The sequence below is a fragment of the Hyalella azteca genome, unplaced genomic scaffold, assembly GCF_000764305.2.
Source record: "Hyalella azteca isolate HAZT.00-mixed unplaced genomic scaffold, Hazt_2.0.2 contig3354, whole genome shotgun sequence".
NCBI classification, from domain to species: Eukaryota; Metazoa; Arthropoda; class Malacostraca; order Amphipoda; family Hyalellidae; genus Hyalella; species Hyalella azteca.
In genome coordinates, this window is record NW_025933605.1 from 304,324 (window position 1) to 323,016 (window position 18,693).

At 42.0% G+C, this 18,693-nt stretch overlaps 1 protein-coding gene across 1 annotated transcript in view; it reads left to right on the forward strand.

Moving 5' to 3' along the window:
* The first annotated feature begins 1,318 nt into the window (after positions 1 to 1,318).
* LOC108669409 overlaps positions 1,319 to 18,693 on the forward strand; it is a 55,514-nt gene continuing 38,139 nt past the window's right edge. Inside the window, exons 1-4 of the mRNA XM_018156733.2 lie at positions 1,319 to 6,327; positions 6,812 to 6,964; positions 7,460 to 8,366; positions 9,079 to 9,563. Coding sequence (XP_018012222.1) covers positions 1,668 to 6,327; positions 6,812 to 6,964; positions 7,460 to 8,366; positions 9,079 to 9,563 — 6,205 coding nt within the window. The 5' untranslated portion in view covers positions 1,319 to 1,667. The remainder of the gene's footprint in view (positions 6,328 to 6,811; positions 6,965 to 7,459; positions 8,367 to 9,078; positions 9,564 to 18,693) is intronic.

An 18,693-nucleotide genomic window follows, 5' to 3' on the forward strand; every position in this document is an offset into this window, starting at 1 on the left:
CGCTCGAAAGACCGAAGTTGAAACGAGCGAATGTCGATAGATTGAGGATCTATAGATAAAAAATCAATTCTCAAATACAGAGATATGTAAAGACAAAGAAGTGAGCAAAGACAATGAACGCATGTTCATGTTCAGCCTGGGTTATGAACTTGCAGGTGGAGAACCGCCAGCCATCTGACTGTTGTGCTAACCTGTTGGCGCCCGCGTGTTTTGTAAGCAATCCTCTCAGGTTAAGCCTGCCGAATATATTGAAGATCACTCAATACGAGTTGTGTTAAAACGACTGCGATTTTTCAAGATGTTTTACATGTTGTTTTGCCTCATGATTCGGCTGTCAATTGAATTACTGTTCAATTCGACAAAAATGAGTGAAATAGCGAAATTTTAAATCTCCACAATTGTCTGACAGACACGATGTATTTTTAAGCGTTTTTATACTTCGAGTGTTTCATTTGATTTGATATACAGCGAGACAGCGATTTCTATACGCTGGCTGTTCATTGGTATTTCCCAAGTAAATCTTCCACTCAGAACTTTCGTGCTCAGGGGACATGCCTTGCACCCACCCACCATTTTCCTACTCTCGGGAATTCGAAGAAATTCTAAAATTCATTGTTTATTGCAGGCATCCGTGTCGGCGCCGTGGGCGTGATAACCTGGCTACGCCTTCGTCACGCAGCGCGGATGCCTCGACTCACGGGACTCGCATGCATGTCCATCAGTTGCCCTAAGACCTTAGCTACGACGATGACCTCTTGGCGCCCAATCTTCCCAAGCCTCATATAGTGCATATTTACTGCATTTGTCAGTATTTATTGCGCACACATTTCGCGTAATTCATTGCGAGACAAAGCAAACACGGATCCCAGACGACTTTCTTCAGAACACCTCGCACACGATCCATTCACGACGGCCGTAACTGGAAAAAGTTTTTCTTTGACCTTCAAAATAGGCATAAACTGTCTGCCATAAATCTACACTCGAAGCCAGTAAGAACTCAACTTCGACTTTGGAGGGGGCTTCCTTACAGGAAAACTTTAAAAGTTTCTCGGACTGGCAAGTTTTCAGTCACGCGTTTTTAGCAAACTTGTCATAAGACGGAAGAGCCCAGCAAGGCACCTGACGTAACTTGTCCTTGCTTCGTTGCTTCGGAGTTGACAAATTTGCAAAACTACGTCTTCGTTCATTCGTAACACCTTATTTCGTGAACATAAATATTTAGTTACACTTATTTTAACCTATTTATCAATTAAAGTTTTTCACTTTAATTTGAAAATTGAACATGAAAATTAATTTAAATTAAATAATTAAACCATAATTATTTAGCGATTATCATTCTATTTCAATCGTTTCTTAAAACACATCAATCCACAGTATAGAAAATCGTGATTTTAGTTTGCGTTTTTAGTACGAAGACAAGGTCTTGTTAATTTTCTTCTAAAATATATCTGCAGTATTATAAACGTTATGTAATGCCTAGTATCTCCATCATTGACCGGCCAACTGCTTCTACAATGTTGGCTGACACTTCTGACGTGTTACGGCATAGTCTTCACAAGGCAACTGGAAGAGACAATGGATAAGTGAAAAGTGACTGCGAATTAAAAGTCTTGAGAAATAAACCAGCAATTCGGCCTTGACTTTAAAATTTATCATCTTTGGCACCAATGTCATCTGTAGGGTCCTGTTCGCCGGTGACTGAAGAGGCCTCTGTCAGCGCCGATTCGCCTATTCTTAATCATGATCCACAGAAATCCAATAACAATGGTTCGCTTTCCCATGAAAATGATCACGGCGGAACGGCATTGGGACTCAGTAGCTCAGGCGGCGAAAATAAAGCAGCCAGCAAGGCGGAGTTCGATGAAAAAATGCATAAACAGAAAACCAAGCGAAGTTTAATTCCATTCTACTCGACTTTTGGTTTCGGCAACAAAGCATCGAAATCTCCCGACAAAAGCAAACGAAAGAAACTTAAAGGAGAAGCCAAGTTATTGCCCAGCGATGAAAACGAAGATGAACCAGAAAAGAAAGACGAAGAAAAGGACGATTCAACAGGAGGTTCATCATCTGAGGGCACCTCGGATGAAACGAAAGTCGTATGCCACATCGATTCTTCTCTGTGTGAGGATAAAAAGTCAAACGGTGAGTCAAGTCACAAGCGAGAAGAAAAAGTTAACGACGCAACCGAAAGCATCACGAAGAAAAGTGTAGTAAGTCCAAAGTTAAATAGTAAGAATGACACTAAGAAGTATTCATTAGTTAAGTCAAGAATAGCCAAATACCAGAAGCATTCAAGTGCTCAAAAATACATAGGCGCTGAAGCTTGCAATGCGAGGAACATGAATAAATCAAAAACGTTGGAACATCCTTCCAAGTCATCGACTTGCATGAAAAAATATTCTACGCTTGACAGTCTATCACGACACGTAAATCAAGCAAACAATTTTTCATACGAATCCGTTGAATTTGCTAGCAAGTCATGCAGTGATCTGAAAGATGTCGATTATGACAGCAAAGATCTCTACGATGAACTCAAACTCATTTACAATGATGGTGAGATTTATGCCATCAGAGAAAAAACAGCTGAACCTATTTTTCACGTAGAAGAAGATTCTGGGATTCTCAGACCGCATCTGAGCATCGATTCGATAACTTTGATCTCTAGCAATAACATGAAAACCAGCTTAAACATTTCGGTTACTGGAAATAGCGAGAGAGTTCCAGTGGCACTTCCCGACACCAGGTGGAAGGAAGCTGGAAAATTCTCAAGGAGATCAATAAGAAAGTCAACTTCGAAAAAGAAGTCTGAAGTTAAGAGAGCTAAAACGTCATCGGGAATGTCGTCAACATCTACATCTCCTCCCAATGAAGTTGCCATTGACGACCGACTGTCGTCGCTTGAATCGCAAAAGAAATATCGAGATCATCGCTTCTGCTTGAAGTCTCCTGAACTGTTACAATATTTTCCGGAATATGCCATAGTTAACAAAAAGAAAAATGGGCCTCTTGAAACCCCCCAAAATCTTGATAGTCTTTCATTAGACTACAGAAAAATTTCCTTCCGGGGATGCGGAGAAAAAGGTCCTGTTGCCAAAAAGATCGGCCAAGGTGCCTGGAAAACGCGTAAAGATGCCGAAAAAAGACTCGGAGGGGTTGTGAAGAAAGTAGATAGCTTCAAAGCTTCAAAAGTGATCAGAAAAGGCAGTTTTACTCATTCTGTAAAGCCTAAAATTGTTAAGAATGTGGCGCAGAGTTTTCAATCTGCAGAGGCTGAAAACGCCAGCAAAACACCTGGTGTAAAATTGAGAAGACGAGATTCCAAAAGTGGGGGAAAGGAAGAGTACCGTTTAAGTGTGACAATTCAACCCCGCACTGTGGAAAGTCTAACGAATAAGTTCAATTCCTTAATATCTCAAAACCAAGGAGGTGGTTCTTCCGGTGTAGTACAAACTCAGATTCCACTTGGTCATGTATCATTGAGAGATGGTAAGCTGGGTCGCGTTTATCATAGTCCTAGGGCCAGTTTTAAACGCAAATACCGCACTAAAAATCAGAAAAATAAGCGGACCGCTCGAGTTCAATCTCTCGAAACGACGCAAGGAGAAGGTCGAAATCAGAACGATTCTGAAGCTAGCAATTGCGCTGGCTTGTCTCAAGATGCTGATTCGTCATCAAATTGTCGCACTGCGAGATCTCGACGTCCTATGGTAGTCAATATCAAAAAAGTCCCATCTATAGGACGTGTTCCTGGTGATAATAAAACTGATGAGGAAAAAGTATGTGCAAAAATTGAAACTGCTTTGTCTTCTGGTAAATTTAAAGGCGAAACTGACGAGTCTGATACTGAGCATGAGGAGGCAACGCCAGATGAAGGAAGTGCAGCTGCAGTTGTTGATATTAATAATATGTTCGATGCTTTATGCCAGAATCTCGCTGCTCCAGTCTCCAATAATCTATATAGCATAACCGAAGATGCTCAATCAAATCCTGTGAATCTTGAAGCAAAAAATAAAAATGACGTTACCGATTTCGATCCATCAGTTGATTGCTCATCTGCAAAACACGTCCTAAATTGTACTCAACAACATAATTCTAGAAGTAATTTTGATCCTTCATCAGTGGATTGTGAGGCTCCAGAAGTCAGTCTATGTCATCAAAAGAGTGAGTCATTTGACTCTGGGATCTCAACGGATGAAATTTTTCCAAAACTTGTTGTAAAGACGGTTGATGTTGTTTTTGAGGAGCTGAAAGCCATTGGAATTTTTGGAGCTTTTGATCTTTCTTGTGATGAGGGGACAGAGTGTTCTTCGCAAGACACCGAATTACCGAAAGTTCTTATCACTGGAAACCGAGAATCGTTGGATGTGCTTGGTAGCAGCATCTCGGAAGACAGCGACATTGATCGAAGTAGCAGCTGCAATGCTGGAACTGAAACTGTCAAGGCACTTGCCGAAAAAAAATTCGAAGAATGTGCCTTGGTGACTGCTGAGGAATCGAAAGACACTACTTTAGATCTAGAGAAGGAAATTCAGTCACCTAGTGAAGCCAATTTACGTGAAGAATCTCACAAAGAATCCCAAAGTTTACCCAAAGAACCTGACAACGAAAACAAGATTTATTCTTCTATCCTAAAAGCCGTGGTTAAGAATACCGTGCGAAAAACAAAAGAAAAGGATTCCCTTAAGAAGGAAAATGGACGTGAGAATAAATTGTCTGAGAAAGAGGGATGGTTCAAGCGCAGCAAATCTAAAGAAAGGCCGGAGGAGAAGTTACTAGCGGAGACCATCGAAAGTACGATGAATGCGACGACGATTGAGACTAGAAATGACGTAAAAGATGAAAAAGAAACCGGGACGAAGCCAAAGAAGGAGAAAGATAGCAAAATTTATGAAAGTTGGATATTTAAAAAAATGCGCGAAAAAAGTCAAGAACGCAAAAAATTCAAAGGACTCACCCCAGTGGATGTGCAGATTCTTGAAGAGACCACAGCAGAGGCTATTATCGATGATCAACCTAATGCAGAGAACATCGCATTGCAGTCCAACTCCACAGAATGTGGTGTAGGCGCAGGTGAGCTAGGCGATATTAGCCCTCCGCTTGATTCCAAGAAAATCAAACCCGATTCATCCGAAAAGAAAGATGATGGCTATGGCTTGTTCAATTTCAAAAGCCGAGGGAGGTCTAAGGAGAAAAAGAAAACTAAAAACTCGTCTGACAAATCATCTTTGCTACAAGATACAACCAAAGAGCCAAGTGTCGCTATCAGCGAGAGCAGCACAGAGAGCCCCATAACCGGATCTCCGACGTCTAGTGTAAGAACTTCACATTCTCGTAAACTATCTGACACGTCGGTATGCACAGTAGAATCGGAATCTGTCAGCCGGAAGCCATCCTCAACGAAACTCAAGGCTTCAAACTCTCAACGATCGACTTCCTCCATCCCTCCTCCTCCAAAAACTCCAATACCATCACCTCCCAAATGCGCTCGCATTGTTCTGCGGCTTACGGACAGCGACCACCCAAATGACCCAAATAAAGATGCCGATGGTTATGAGAGTAAAGGAAGTGCTGAAAATATTTACGAAAATTTATATGCACCCGATCCTGATAAGATAAAAGAGAATCGCGCAAGGCTTGAAGAGCGCGGAATTGTTCCAAATTCTTCGTTCTTGTGGAATGACGGGAAATCAGTGACTCACAGCTTTGGGGATACGCCAGCTAAAAACGAAACTCACGAAAGACAACCTTTCAGCAAAATTACGGGTATTAAATCGTTCGGGCAGCCTCGTATCAGACGGGATTTGTCTCTACCCCGAATGCGCCTCCGATCGGACGAGAGTCCTAACTATTCCGAACTCCAAAACGCCGGCACCAGCGACGATTCGCACACCAACGCTGCCTACGATGAAATCGGTGGTTTCAGTGCAATGAGCTACGACGATGTTCGGATGTCATCTTCGTGTAGTTACGATGACGTAAGGGCACCTTCAAGTGTTGGGTATGATTCCATCAAGGCTCCATCTTCGGGCGGCGGATATGATCCGGTCAATCCTCCTCCTGCTCGGTCCGAGTCTAGCCAATATGACGAATGCGATGGTGGAGTTATAACGGCTCAACTGGCGGTGGTCAGAGAAGACCAGTTGGATTCCATCAGCTACCTGTATGATGACATAACCTACAATATGTCACAAACATCGCACTCCTACGAGCCTGTCAGTCCACCTGGGCTAACAAGTGTAACGGTGCCGACACCGCTCGTCATTTCCAGCATTCCTGAAGTTCCTGAGCCCGAAAACAGTCCCAAGCTAGAGGGTGAAATTCTCGAAGGTAATTCCAATTAATAGTGCGGCTTTCAGATAAACTTTTCATTCATTAAGAACATGTTAATTACAACCTACATATTTATCCTTGCTTAACGGATTTAACAAAACTTTGTTCAGCCCATAATGTATCTGATTTGGACGTCATATGTAATTGGTGCCAATGAGTCATTTAGAACTGCTAGGCATCTTCAACCGGGCATTTTTAATTGCCGAATCAACAAATCAAAAAGATAAAATTATCCCAGCAACGATCATGAGATTATGTACTGCAGTAATTTATCACGAAAATTAATACCTATCGATGAAAGAAACTACTATTCCCGAATATCTTTCAGAATTTCTTTTTACCATCTCAACGTTAAATCATTAACCACATTTAAGTAATAAGTAAGCAGTCTAATGGGTACAATTTTGTGCAAATGACACTCTTCTGTCAATTGCATTCAAGACACTTGGTTATTATTTCTAATTATTTTCTTATGACGCAGGCTCAGACGATGAAGAAGAGGTTGAGGATGCACATGAAGTTTTCTCGTACTCCCTCACTCATGTTGGCAACGCGACTGACGCACGCCAGTTCGACCCACAACAGCAGGCCGATAATGCTTCCACGCCCCAGTCACCTATTGCCATCAGTCAAGGTATCTGTTGTGTCTCATCAAAAATTAATTAGGATCAATATAAGAGACGATACGGGAGCAAAAATTCAAATTATTTGTTTTCTGTGTATAGACACTGAAAGCTTCAGTCAACCGAGGACTACTACAAATAATAATACCAATATAATATATTTAATAAGTGCGGCGAATCGTGTATCAAGTTGCCAAAAATTTGTGCCGAGTACATCACAGTTGATAATTTCAGTCCAAAGTGTAGGAGCAATCATCATATTTTTTTCTTTCATTTTGCTGAACAAATTCCGCTAATTTTCGATGCCTGCCTAGTCGTATTCTTTGTCTTTTCTTTATTATCAACGTATTCATGAATGCAGGTGTGAATTTTTGCTTTCAGATCCTCAGTATAACAATTTCTCGTTATTGCTAACCTTATACTCCAAGCATCATAGATTCTACCATTCACTCTTAGCACGCCGTGCTTCTGAATGTCTCTAAGTTTCACGTTGTTCCTTCCCGCAGGGGCCACGACATCTCCGAGCACTGCGATCAATTCAATTTGTGAGCCCGCTGCAGGAATCAGCCCGATGCACGGAAGCGAGACTCAACCACTCACACCGGTACAACCGCTGCAACCGGCACAACCGCAATCACAAATGCAACCGTTTCAACCGGTGCAACCGGTACAACCGCCAACCCTACTGGATGAAACACCGGCGCTGGGGCTCCGCGACTCCCTGCGGTCGTCTGCATCGTCGTACCACTCGGCGTATTCCTCCCGCTACTTCACGCGGTCCAAGATGGAGGCTGCACTCGCCCGGGACGATGAATCGGCTTCGCAGTCGTCTGAGAAAAAGAAAAAGTTTCTGAAAAACAACGATGAAGTGAAAGAAAGTCGACTGGGTTTCATGAGTCGAAAAATCCGGGAGTTAGGTAAGCTCAGAAAGCAAAAAAGCTCTGAAAAAGAGGCTGCAAAGAAGGCATCATGTCAAACCGCTCCGGATTCATCTCTTCTTGCGAATGAGGAAGACTTGCCCTTGGACGGAACTAACGTAACTGATATGGAGCCCCTGACGATCGAGATGAACGATGGTATTTACGGCACGAATGCCGTTAGCAACGATCTTTACTGCGCCGCTGGTGGTGTCGAGTTCACTCAACCGGTTACCGAGATTAAAAAGTCCCGGAAACCAAGATTGTCACTTTCTGACTGTCCGCCTCTGCCAGTTGGATTCCACACTTACGGGTACGATCCCGATCCTCATGACACTAACAGCAGAGGAACTAATGAAGCTTTCTACGGCGACGTTTGCTCGGAGAATGCTGTGGAGGACGCGGTTTACTCGGACCAAGATGAGTGGGAAGATTTGTCTGACGACGACAGTGATGAAGACTGCCCATGTTCGCCATCTGGACGAGGACAACGCTTGTAAGCCACTAATTTAGATTCAATAGTGTGTGAATCAAACCAGCTCAGTTTACTTATTTCTAAAATAAAGTTTTTTAATGCACTTCCCTCTCAATAAGAACTTGAAAATAACATGTCTTCCTTATGCTGCATGCCTGTTGCCTGATGTACCGTAGACGCTTGATTCGGAGACTGCTTACCTGCTGATGTTGAGCGCAATCGCTTTTGCTTACAAATCAGGAACAGTGGACGTGACTTGAGCTGGCATTCTTGAGGCTACAGCAACACTGCCCTGAACTTTACTGCCTTTTTTCGACACTGATTTTAGGAATGTTGTCTCCAGATTTAATCGTTTGCTGAGTTAATCCTTTTGTATTGAATTATGGTGTCACGTTTAATTGATTGTTCTCATGATGGATAGATTGGTAATTCGCTTAGACACAACATTGTAAATGTGCGCGGAAATATAGCAGGTATTGCATTCCAGTAAAAATTTGGTTATGAATGATTGTCAAAAAGGAACAATGGCTTAGAATATATGCAAAAACATCATTTGACGCAGAGTAATTTAAAGCATTCATAATACCGTAATCTATTTTTTTATTGTAAGTGTGGCTTTCTTTACATTCTTTATACTGAAAATACATGACCCCATTTAAGCTGCGAGAACGTGGCTCAAAGTTGTGAAATTTTCCTACAAATACGTTTTGAATGCAATATGAGTTCTTTTAAGGGTTCGTGTACCAATCCGGACTCACCGCTGGGCCGCGCAACCACGAGGCTGGCGGAAAACTTGGAGCCAGGGCGTGCGCGACGTGTCAGCGACCACCGACACGCTTGTGACTAATCAAAACTACGCGCCGCACGCCGCAAACCGACAAACGTCCTCCGATTCCGCGGCGATCGGGAACAAAAGTAAACCCGCGCAGGCCCAGCTAAACCGGGCACCGAGCCACACAAACGACTCCAGAAACGCGACATCTGCCAGAAGTCGCACTAAGACCGAGAAGACCGGCGTTGTCGGCAGTCCACAACGCAAACAAGCCGGCGTGACCGATGCTTTGTACGGGGCGTTCGAGTTCGACGGCGCTGAGAACGAAGCCTACGTGGCCGAGTGCGTCGTGAGGAGCAAGATGAGGCCGTCCAGGAAACAGAAGTACAAACTTGACGCCAGGCAAAGGGCTGAGAGAGAGGTCGGCAGATACAGGCGCCGTTACCGTAAGTACTTCATCCACTAATTATTCAAGTCATTAGAAAATTGTTAAATTAAGGACATCGCACATTATTGTTTTCTAAATTAAAAAATAGCAGAGATCATCATCGTTCTAGGGCACTTAATATCTACCTATCAACGGCACATTCACATTATTTATTTCCTCATCATTTCATTTATATCTCCTGCCATTATATTTGACTTCCTCTAATAATGCAGCCACTGCACTCTTGTACTCATCACAAGTACTACTCGTAGTTGGAAACGACACTGAGACTCCGCGTCCAGGTGGGTTGTACTATTTTGTTGGGTCTTGGCAACGCGTCCTGCAAAATCCCTTACAGTCAAGCTTCATTTGACTTCTACGGACTAAGTCGAAGACTGTTTTGGTAAGAATAGAATTACAATAATAGTAACCAGTTGTCTTAAGCGGAATAAGTCTTATCTCGGAGGTGAGAACCGAGATAACTAAATTGCTTATGTTTGTTTCGTGTTTTTGTTTTGTTGGTTTCTTCCTGTGTGCAAAGTTCTTAATTTTCTTCTTAATACAATTTTGCCCATTTTATAAACTTTGTTCGATTGATCGGAAAACGAGAGAAAATGCTCGTATTATTTTTTGGTGGTACAAATCTGATACTAGAGCAAGTATTGAGAACTTGGGTATCTCATATATATAGCTGATCGGTAATCCGTCGGGATAAGCGGAGCCCCAAACGCTGACCGCGGGTGCGCAGAGAACAACTTGATGTGTCGATATATTAGATGCATTGATGCCCCCATCAATGCATGCCAGCGCAGCTGTTGAATCCCTCATCAAGACCAGCTGATGAATCTCTCCGCCGGAGAGTATGGAGATTGTTGCTCATTTCCACGAATAAACATTGAAGAGCCAAACATCTCCCGAATTTTTTGATTAAATTCTTCTTTCATGTGCTCGATGCTCCCGTATTCATTACCTACCTTGATTCACAATTAATAAAAGCACTGAATGTTTTGAAGAAAAACTTTAACGCCAAACATTTACTGAAAAGCCTTCACACATTCTCTGAAATACTTCGAGCGCCGAGTAAGATGAATTAAATCCTGTAAGAACCAATTTCCGAATATCATCCATACTGTGATTGAATAAAAGAAACGGAGGCAAACAAGCATGCTTCGTGACACGGGAGCGCGAGGCAGCCCTCGCTGGTCAGCGAATGCACTCTCCCCCCATGAAGCGAGGGCACTCTCCCCTCATGAAGCGAGGGCACTCTCCCCTCATGAAGCGAGGGCACTCTCTCCCCATGAAGCGAGGGCACTCTCCCCCCATGAAGCGAGAGCACTATCCCCCCATGAAGCGAGGGCACTCTCCCCCCATGAAGCGAGGGCACTCTCCCCCATCCCCTCATGAAGCGAGGGCACTCTCCCCTCATGAAGCGAGGGCACTCTCTCCCCATGAAGCGAGGGCACTCTCCCCCCATGAAGCGAGAGCACTCTCCCCCCATGAAGCGAGGGCACTCTCCCCCCATGAAGCGAGGGCACTCTCCCCCCCCTCCGGACACTCTCCCCTCGTGAAGTACAAGCTACCATCTATCCACGCGTCTCAGGTGAGCATTTTTTTATTATATTTTCATGCTCCTTTTAAGCTCCTATTATGAACTTATTAGAATATTTTTGTGCTTTATAGCGCTTCTACCATGTTCTTATTTGAATCTAATTGTACTTTTATTATGCCCGTATTTTATCCCTATTAAGATCTTATTTTGCTTCTTTCACACTTCTTTTATACTTAATTAGAGTCTATTTGTGGTCCTGTTGTGATATATTAATGTATTGGTTCCCTCATCAATGCACGCCAGTGCATGTGTTGATGCCCAATGAAATCCTTATTAGGATTTTATTGTGCTTCTAGTAGTCTCGTATTACCTCCACATTAAGCTGTATAACAATCCTACTAACAATATCATGCTTGTTCTCCCTGCCTCATTATGCATCATTTGAGGGTGCTTCATTTCATAAACATTTGAGATATTTTTTACGTCGCCCCACGGGACGCAACAATCAGCGCTCGAGCCTCGGCGGAGCGATCGTCAAGCATTAAAGTCGTGACGATGCCATAAATTTTTCGTCCTCCTCACGAAGTAATAAACTTAATTAACAGCTGCACCTTAATGAGGATAGTGCAGGAGGTGTCGTAGTTATATTAAAATAGATTACCCCTAAGACGCTGTAGTTAAAATCTCGCGGACATCCTTGACACGCGCCATGCTTCCTGGTCATGATCTGCGTGGCGCTCCGAGCTCTTTATGCCTTAGGCGTTAACCTTCTAATTTATAATACTGCACGGACCTGACTTGGCTGTCAACCTTATACTTTCCATGCCAACATGCGGCCTCTAAAGTCTACCTGAACTATCATTGAAGCGTCTAAAATTATATGTACCTGAATTATAATTAAAGCGTCTAAAGTTATAGGTAACTGAATTATCATTAAAGCGTCTAAAGTTATACGTACCTTAATTATCATTAAAGCGTCTAAAGTTATACGTACCTTAATTATCATTAAAGCGTCTAAAGTTATGCGTAACTGAATTATCATTATAGCGTCTAAAGTTATGCGTAACTGAATTAATTATTATTCACTCCTGACTGCACCTGCCCCAGATGCGTACACTTTTTCAAACATGAATTTTTCAGTACCCATGCATACTTCTTATTCATGTCTGAATTCATGTGCTAGGATTATCAGAGTCTTAATTTAATCGTTATATTACCGATGCTGACTCATTCATCTTCACTTTAATACTGCGATGCTCACTAACCCTCGTCAGTCTGAATAATTTTACAACGTTACAATTGAACTTGGTGTGGTTACAAATGTAATGTAATGTAACCCTTGATGACCGGTACAGATTCACTCACCCTGTAACAAATGAATCACTTCGATGAAGTTTTTGCCACAACTTTATCCTCGACTTAAATTTTTAGGCTTTTATTTTTGAAACAGTTTGCGTGAAATTAACTGCCTATACAATTTATTCGACGTCCTCATTTCCACTACCAGTCATGCACGGTTTATATCATTGATGAAGGTGCGATAAGAAAGTTATAGTGTTTTTCATCCTATAGTATTTGATTAGATTTAACACGCAGGAAGTTATTTTATTTTGCATTTTGGTTAACAATGATATAACGCAGCGTTACGGCTGACCATACGGAACATATACTGCTGACGTAAGTGCCTGTCGTATCCTCAGGTTATGCCATGTCTTGTCGCATCACTTTTACTGCAACTCCTTTGTGCATACACAGACATCTTTCTTTTTTGCTATTCCGTTCGAAAGTAAGAGAGGAGCGAGACACTTTCCCATGCCGTGACCTGACATGCCTTCCCGCCCATTCCTACGATGATCGCAGGCTTTACGATGATCGTAGGTTCTACGACGATCGTTGGCTCTACGATGATCGTCGGCTCTACGATGATCGTAGGCTCTACGATTATCTTATGTTCTATTATTATCGTGTGTTCCACGACGATCGTAAGTTCTACCACCATCGCAATTTATATTAAGATCGCCGGTCTAACGGACACGGTCAGTTCGTTTCATGCGATGAAGATATGCGAGGATCGAAAATTTTGCAATGAGCTTCATTGTGACAGTGATTTCAATGACGGTCACCACCTGCGTTCTCAACAGGGTCACCTTCGTCTCGTTATCGTCTTTCTCGCGTTCAGTCTTCCTGTCCTCTTGTAACGTAGACGTAATTACCGCCACCTGACCGCCCGCGCTACCACACGCAGCGGCCTGCCTTTTAATTATTATTCTAATTAACGTGGCCCTCTGGAACGAACTTTGTGCCGTTATTGCCTACTTTCGATTCTCTGGAACAATTTTTTCGGGCACGACTGTATTATACTGACTGTATTTTTATTTACTGACTGTATATTTACGAATACTGACTGTATTTTATTTACGTGTTACCAGAGTTAACCTGTTACTAGGAAAACACGCATTATTTAATCAAGGCCGACCTTGGGGCTGCGTGAAGCGTTTGATCCGCAGCTTGTCGAGGTCGTCTTGCTTCTTATTATTTGCTCAGGAAATTATACACGTCTGTCTTGCCTATTGTCTTACCACGCACTACATGGTATTGCTTTCTGCTACGATGCTACGGACTTGATAATATGCTACAGATAAATTGAATTACTCGCAAGCAAAACCGTCTCCATAATATGTTCCAGCGATGCCTGTTCAAGCCACTGCCCCAATTAAGTATGATTCATTTGAAATTCTAAACTGGAATTTAACCTTGTCAATGTCGGTATCTCTGTATGATCAGGGAGGCTCCGTGTCCCAAGTTTAGCCAGGAAACATCTGAGTCCGTTGAGTTGCGTTGGGACTTGGGTGCCGCAGGACGGGAACGACGATTCACGGCTCATTCACTAGCTCACTTCAGTTGCCTATGAGCTGTTGTGGGGAGTGTACGTCGTCACAGCTCTTCGCTTGCCTTGCGTGCCTGGAATGTGATCGTGCAGGAAAAAACCCGTATCTCGATTCAACTTTTGACGATAAAGGACCACTTAACCTGCTTAAGATCTTAGTAATTTTATAACTTTTGACGATAAAGGAACACTTAACCTGCTTAAGATCTTAGTAATTTTCGGGCTCGTAATAAAATGATGCGACTTGCGTTTGGGATCAGATCGAAATGTCATGTGTGGCTTACTTTTCACGATAGCTTACTTACTTCTATAGTGACAATACGTGTTGTGACGAGAAATTTCAGAATCATTACTACTTCCTGAATGTTCACAAAATGCAAAAGTGAGTTTTTCCCATGCCTTCAAATTTGGACAGAACAAATTTACCACCAACTTCAAATTAATTTCCATGTGGACACAAATTAAGAATTTAGGAAGCTGCTCCTCGCACCCGTAATTCTTACGCCCACAATCTTCTTGTGGTTTGTGAGTGAACTTTGCGAGCTACATTTCCGAACTCCATGAGAATTGTCTTAAGATTAAATCAAACGCTAACCATGAGTGACTTGCGCGATACAGAAATGTCACTCACGAAACAGGTGTCTCAATAATATAGATACGTGTGCCGCTTAATTGTATTTACAATTGTGATGGCACAAAACAGGTGTCTCAATATTAATGGTACGTGTGGCCATTGCTCATGTCACGTAACAGTCGTAACAGTATTATTTGCACATTTACTAAATAACTGATGACACAATATTATTTAAACGATTGATATGTATACACAAACTCTATCATAAAATAATAGCAGCGGTGATATCACTCAACCACAACAGAACAACAGCGGTGACATCACTCAACCACAACAGAACAACAGCGGTGGCATCACTCAACCACAACAGAACAACAGCGGTGACATCACTCAACCACAACAGAACAACAGCGGTGACATCACTCAACCACAACAGAACAACAGCATTGACAGCATACAAACGCAACAAAAATCCAGTGTTGGCAGCACGCAAACGCAACAGTAGCCCAGCGTTGGTTGCTCTAAAACGCAACAGAAGACCAACGTTTGGAACACGCACGCAACAGTAGCCCAGCGTTGGCTACACAAAAGCGCAGCTGAAGACCAACTTTGGCAGCTCACAAACGCAACAGAAGCCCAACGTTGGCTGCACAAAAACGCTACAGAAGCCCAGCGTTAGCAGTGCACAAACGCAAAAGAAGACCAGCATTGAAAACACACACAACAGAAGACCAGCGTTGGCAGTTCACACCCACAACCATAAAAATGAAGGCAAGCGCTGATGCCAGAACGCAGCCTCGACCACAACATAAGTTTCGCGTCGCTCTGCAAGGCGCGGGCCGCTCAAGGCTGCGTGCGCCAAGTGGGAGACCTTGGAACGGACCATCCATTCTGCTACCTCCTTCGTCTCCTAATAGCACCAGGACCCCACACTCATCTAATCCACTCACTTTAATTGCGTATCCCAGTTACTCGACTCACTTTACTAATTCCGGTTCTACGCGCACTAGTTAATCCACTCACTAGTCGAGAGGCAGTTGCTTGTGTGCAAGAAGCGAAGCTGGGAGCCTTTCACGAAACCTTTTTTTTTCGTCCAAACTTGACGCTCGTTCAAAGTCTCGTGCGAGATATTAGGTATTATAAAGAAATTGATTTTATAACTACAGGGTGAACCAGAATTAAGTAACAATTTAATTTGTTAATAAATAAAAAACTAAGAACGTTATGAAGTTGAAACTTGTTTTATTTAAAAGAAGAACATTTTTATGGTAATATTGTATCATAGTTACGTCATTATCCTGTATAGCTTGCTAAATTTGTGTTTAATTATCAAGCCTTAAATTTTCATCATGATTCGCTAAAAAACTAGGATACAATATTACCATAAAAATGTTCTTCTTTTAAATAAAACAAGTTTCATCTTCATAACGTTCTTAGTTTTTTATTTATTAACAAATTAAAAGGGTTACTTAATTCTGGTTCACCCTGTACCTTGTATTTACAAGATTATTTGTGTTATAAGCATCATTCATGAACATGTTTCCCTCCATGGACCGCACATTTGCACCATAATGCAAGAGTTGAATTAAGTAATAAATCTATTCTTTAGAATAGCAATTCTGCAGTTATTACAAATTATAATTAAGGGCATCTTTGGAATTAGAGATCAGTTGGGGATTGAATCGTAACGTGGCTTTCCAGTAGACACGATTAGTGCACAGGAATGATTTGGGGGTGCAATATGCATCCATCCTGAGTAAAAAGCAACGAACGATTTACTTTTTAAAATATAAGGAATATAATAAGGTCGATTGATATAAGGTCGATTGAGTCTTTAAAATATCAGTGTTACGTGCAAGAATTAGTTTGGGATTTTGTTTATTAAGGGAAGTAGGAGTGGTTGCTGGTCTATTTAACGGGTATTGTTGAGATTCGTTCATAAACAAAGTATTTTATTCTGAAAATTTATCGAAATTTTGTTTTTAAATTGGATTGTTTGCAGTCTCTGTGTTTCTGGACACCGTGAAGTGCACGCAATTAGCTAGAGTGTGACTTTTGGCTCTACAGCCTCTTCATGTAAACACTTAATATATTAGAATATGATAATTAACAACAATTTACAACAAACAACGCTACTATATCATCTCCTTTTTGTTCTGTGTTTCATTAGTAAGGTAAAATATTTATTGAACAAACAATTATAATGTAAATACATTAGAACAAATTATTATAAATGCGTGGAGTGACGTTATTGTAAACACGTGGAGTGATAAGTTTTCGGTTCAGTGCAGGAGCCGAAGCTCTTTGAAGCGAAACCTCAACATCAGCCTCTTGTTTTGTCTTGTGTTGTCTGAATAACGACCGAAGTCTGTTGAATGCTGTTAAATATCGTTTTTTACTGCGCTATAAATTGCGAATTTACCGATCATTATTATAGTTCCCTCTTAGAACATCGTATGACTTGAGCTTCCTTAAATAAAATATTTTAAATTTGTGAATTGGTTCAAAATATCTTTCTAGTTTTGAAGTTACAATTTTGCCAAATTCCGTGACAAAGCAAATTGTGATGTTAGTGAATCATCCGTCGAACTGGTGATCTGCCAGCAGCAAGATGACCGTCGTTGCATTCAACTCAGCCCTCCGGAGCAAACTCCTGAAGTGACCTGCAGCCAGCATGTCTCTGGCTCTCATCGACGCCCACGGTCAGTATCTCTGCAGGATTCTTGGTCGGCGTATCGGCGGTCATTGTATGGCCGCCTCATGCAGTGACCTCTTGTAAAGGACTGCTGCTTATTCACGAATTTAATCGTCGTCCTTGCTGAGGCGCGCTCACGGCTCTTGTGTCCATATATTCTAGTACACTTATATGCTGACTGCAATCTAAACATTTATTCCAAATTCTTAGTGGTTCACTGCAATCTATCCATGCATTCTAATATAATTATCGTCTCACTCTTGGCATGTATTTTTTAACATCCTTAGCGCGGATTGCTATTCTAACAATTGTATGTATTATTATACATATCCGAATTGGTTTACTGCAATCTGAAAATTTATTCTAGTATTCTTATTGGTTCCCTGCAATGTAAACTTGCATGAATTCTCATTTGAAGTCCTAGCGATGTTTTAGCAGGACAGTTACTTCTCACTTCAGTAAATATGGATGAGAAAGTTACTTAATGTCTCTAATATGAACACGAGATTGAACTATCGTTATCGTATTCAGGGGCTATTGAGGCACGACTTCTATTTGCCCATTACATTGAGGCACGACTTCTATTTGCCCATTACCTTGAGGCACGACTTCAATTTGCCCATTACCTTGAGGCAAGACTTCCATTTGCCCATTACATTGAGGCACAACGTCCATTTGCCCATTACATTGAGGCACGACTTCTATTTGCCCATTACATTGAGGCACGACTTCCATTTGCCCATTACATTGAGGCACGACTTCTATTTGCCCATTACCTCGAGGCACGACTTCTATTTGCNCCATTACCTTGAGGCGCAGCATCCATTTGCCCATTACCTTGAGGCGCAGCATCCATTTGCCCATTACCTTGAGGTACAGCATCCATTTGCCCATTTCAGTGAGACACCCAGCGTCCATTTACCTATTTCATTGCGACATACGACTTCCTCTTGCCTATGTTCATTGAGACGCACTATGTTGGTTCGTCTAACTTGTATCGCAGCACAGCACACCACTTGATTTCAGAGGATGAGAAGGCACGTAAAGTTGGCAATGTACTGCCACATGATCGAATTTTTCTTCCTTTGAAGTTTTGCTCACCGAGTGAATCACATCTGTCTTCTTATCATGAACATTTTTACAAGCTAATCGACGCGAATTTTTCTTGCCTCACTGTAACGTATTTTTGCCTATTCTACCTACCAAAGTACAGAACGATGACAATTTCTTAGATTTGTTTGTATCTGTCGAGGTTATTACGCTGTAAATATTTATCCCTGTTAGATAATTCTATATGATAAACCTATGGATAAATGGAGTGTATAGATCCGGCTATTTTACGAGACAACGCATGACGAATGCATGACTCACCTCTGCGTCATGGTCGCCGCTGCACGGAAACGCTCTTGGCAGATCTGGATTCTGGACGAGTCAACGAGCTCAT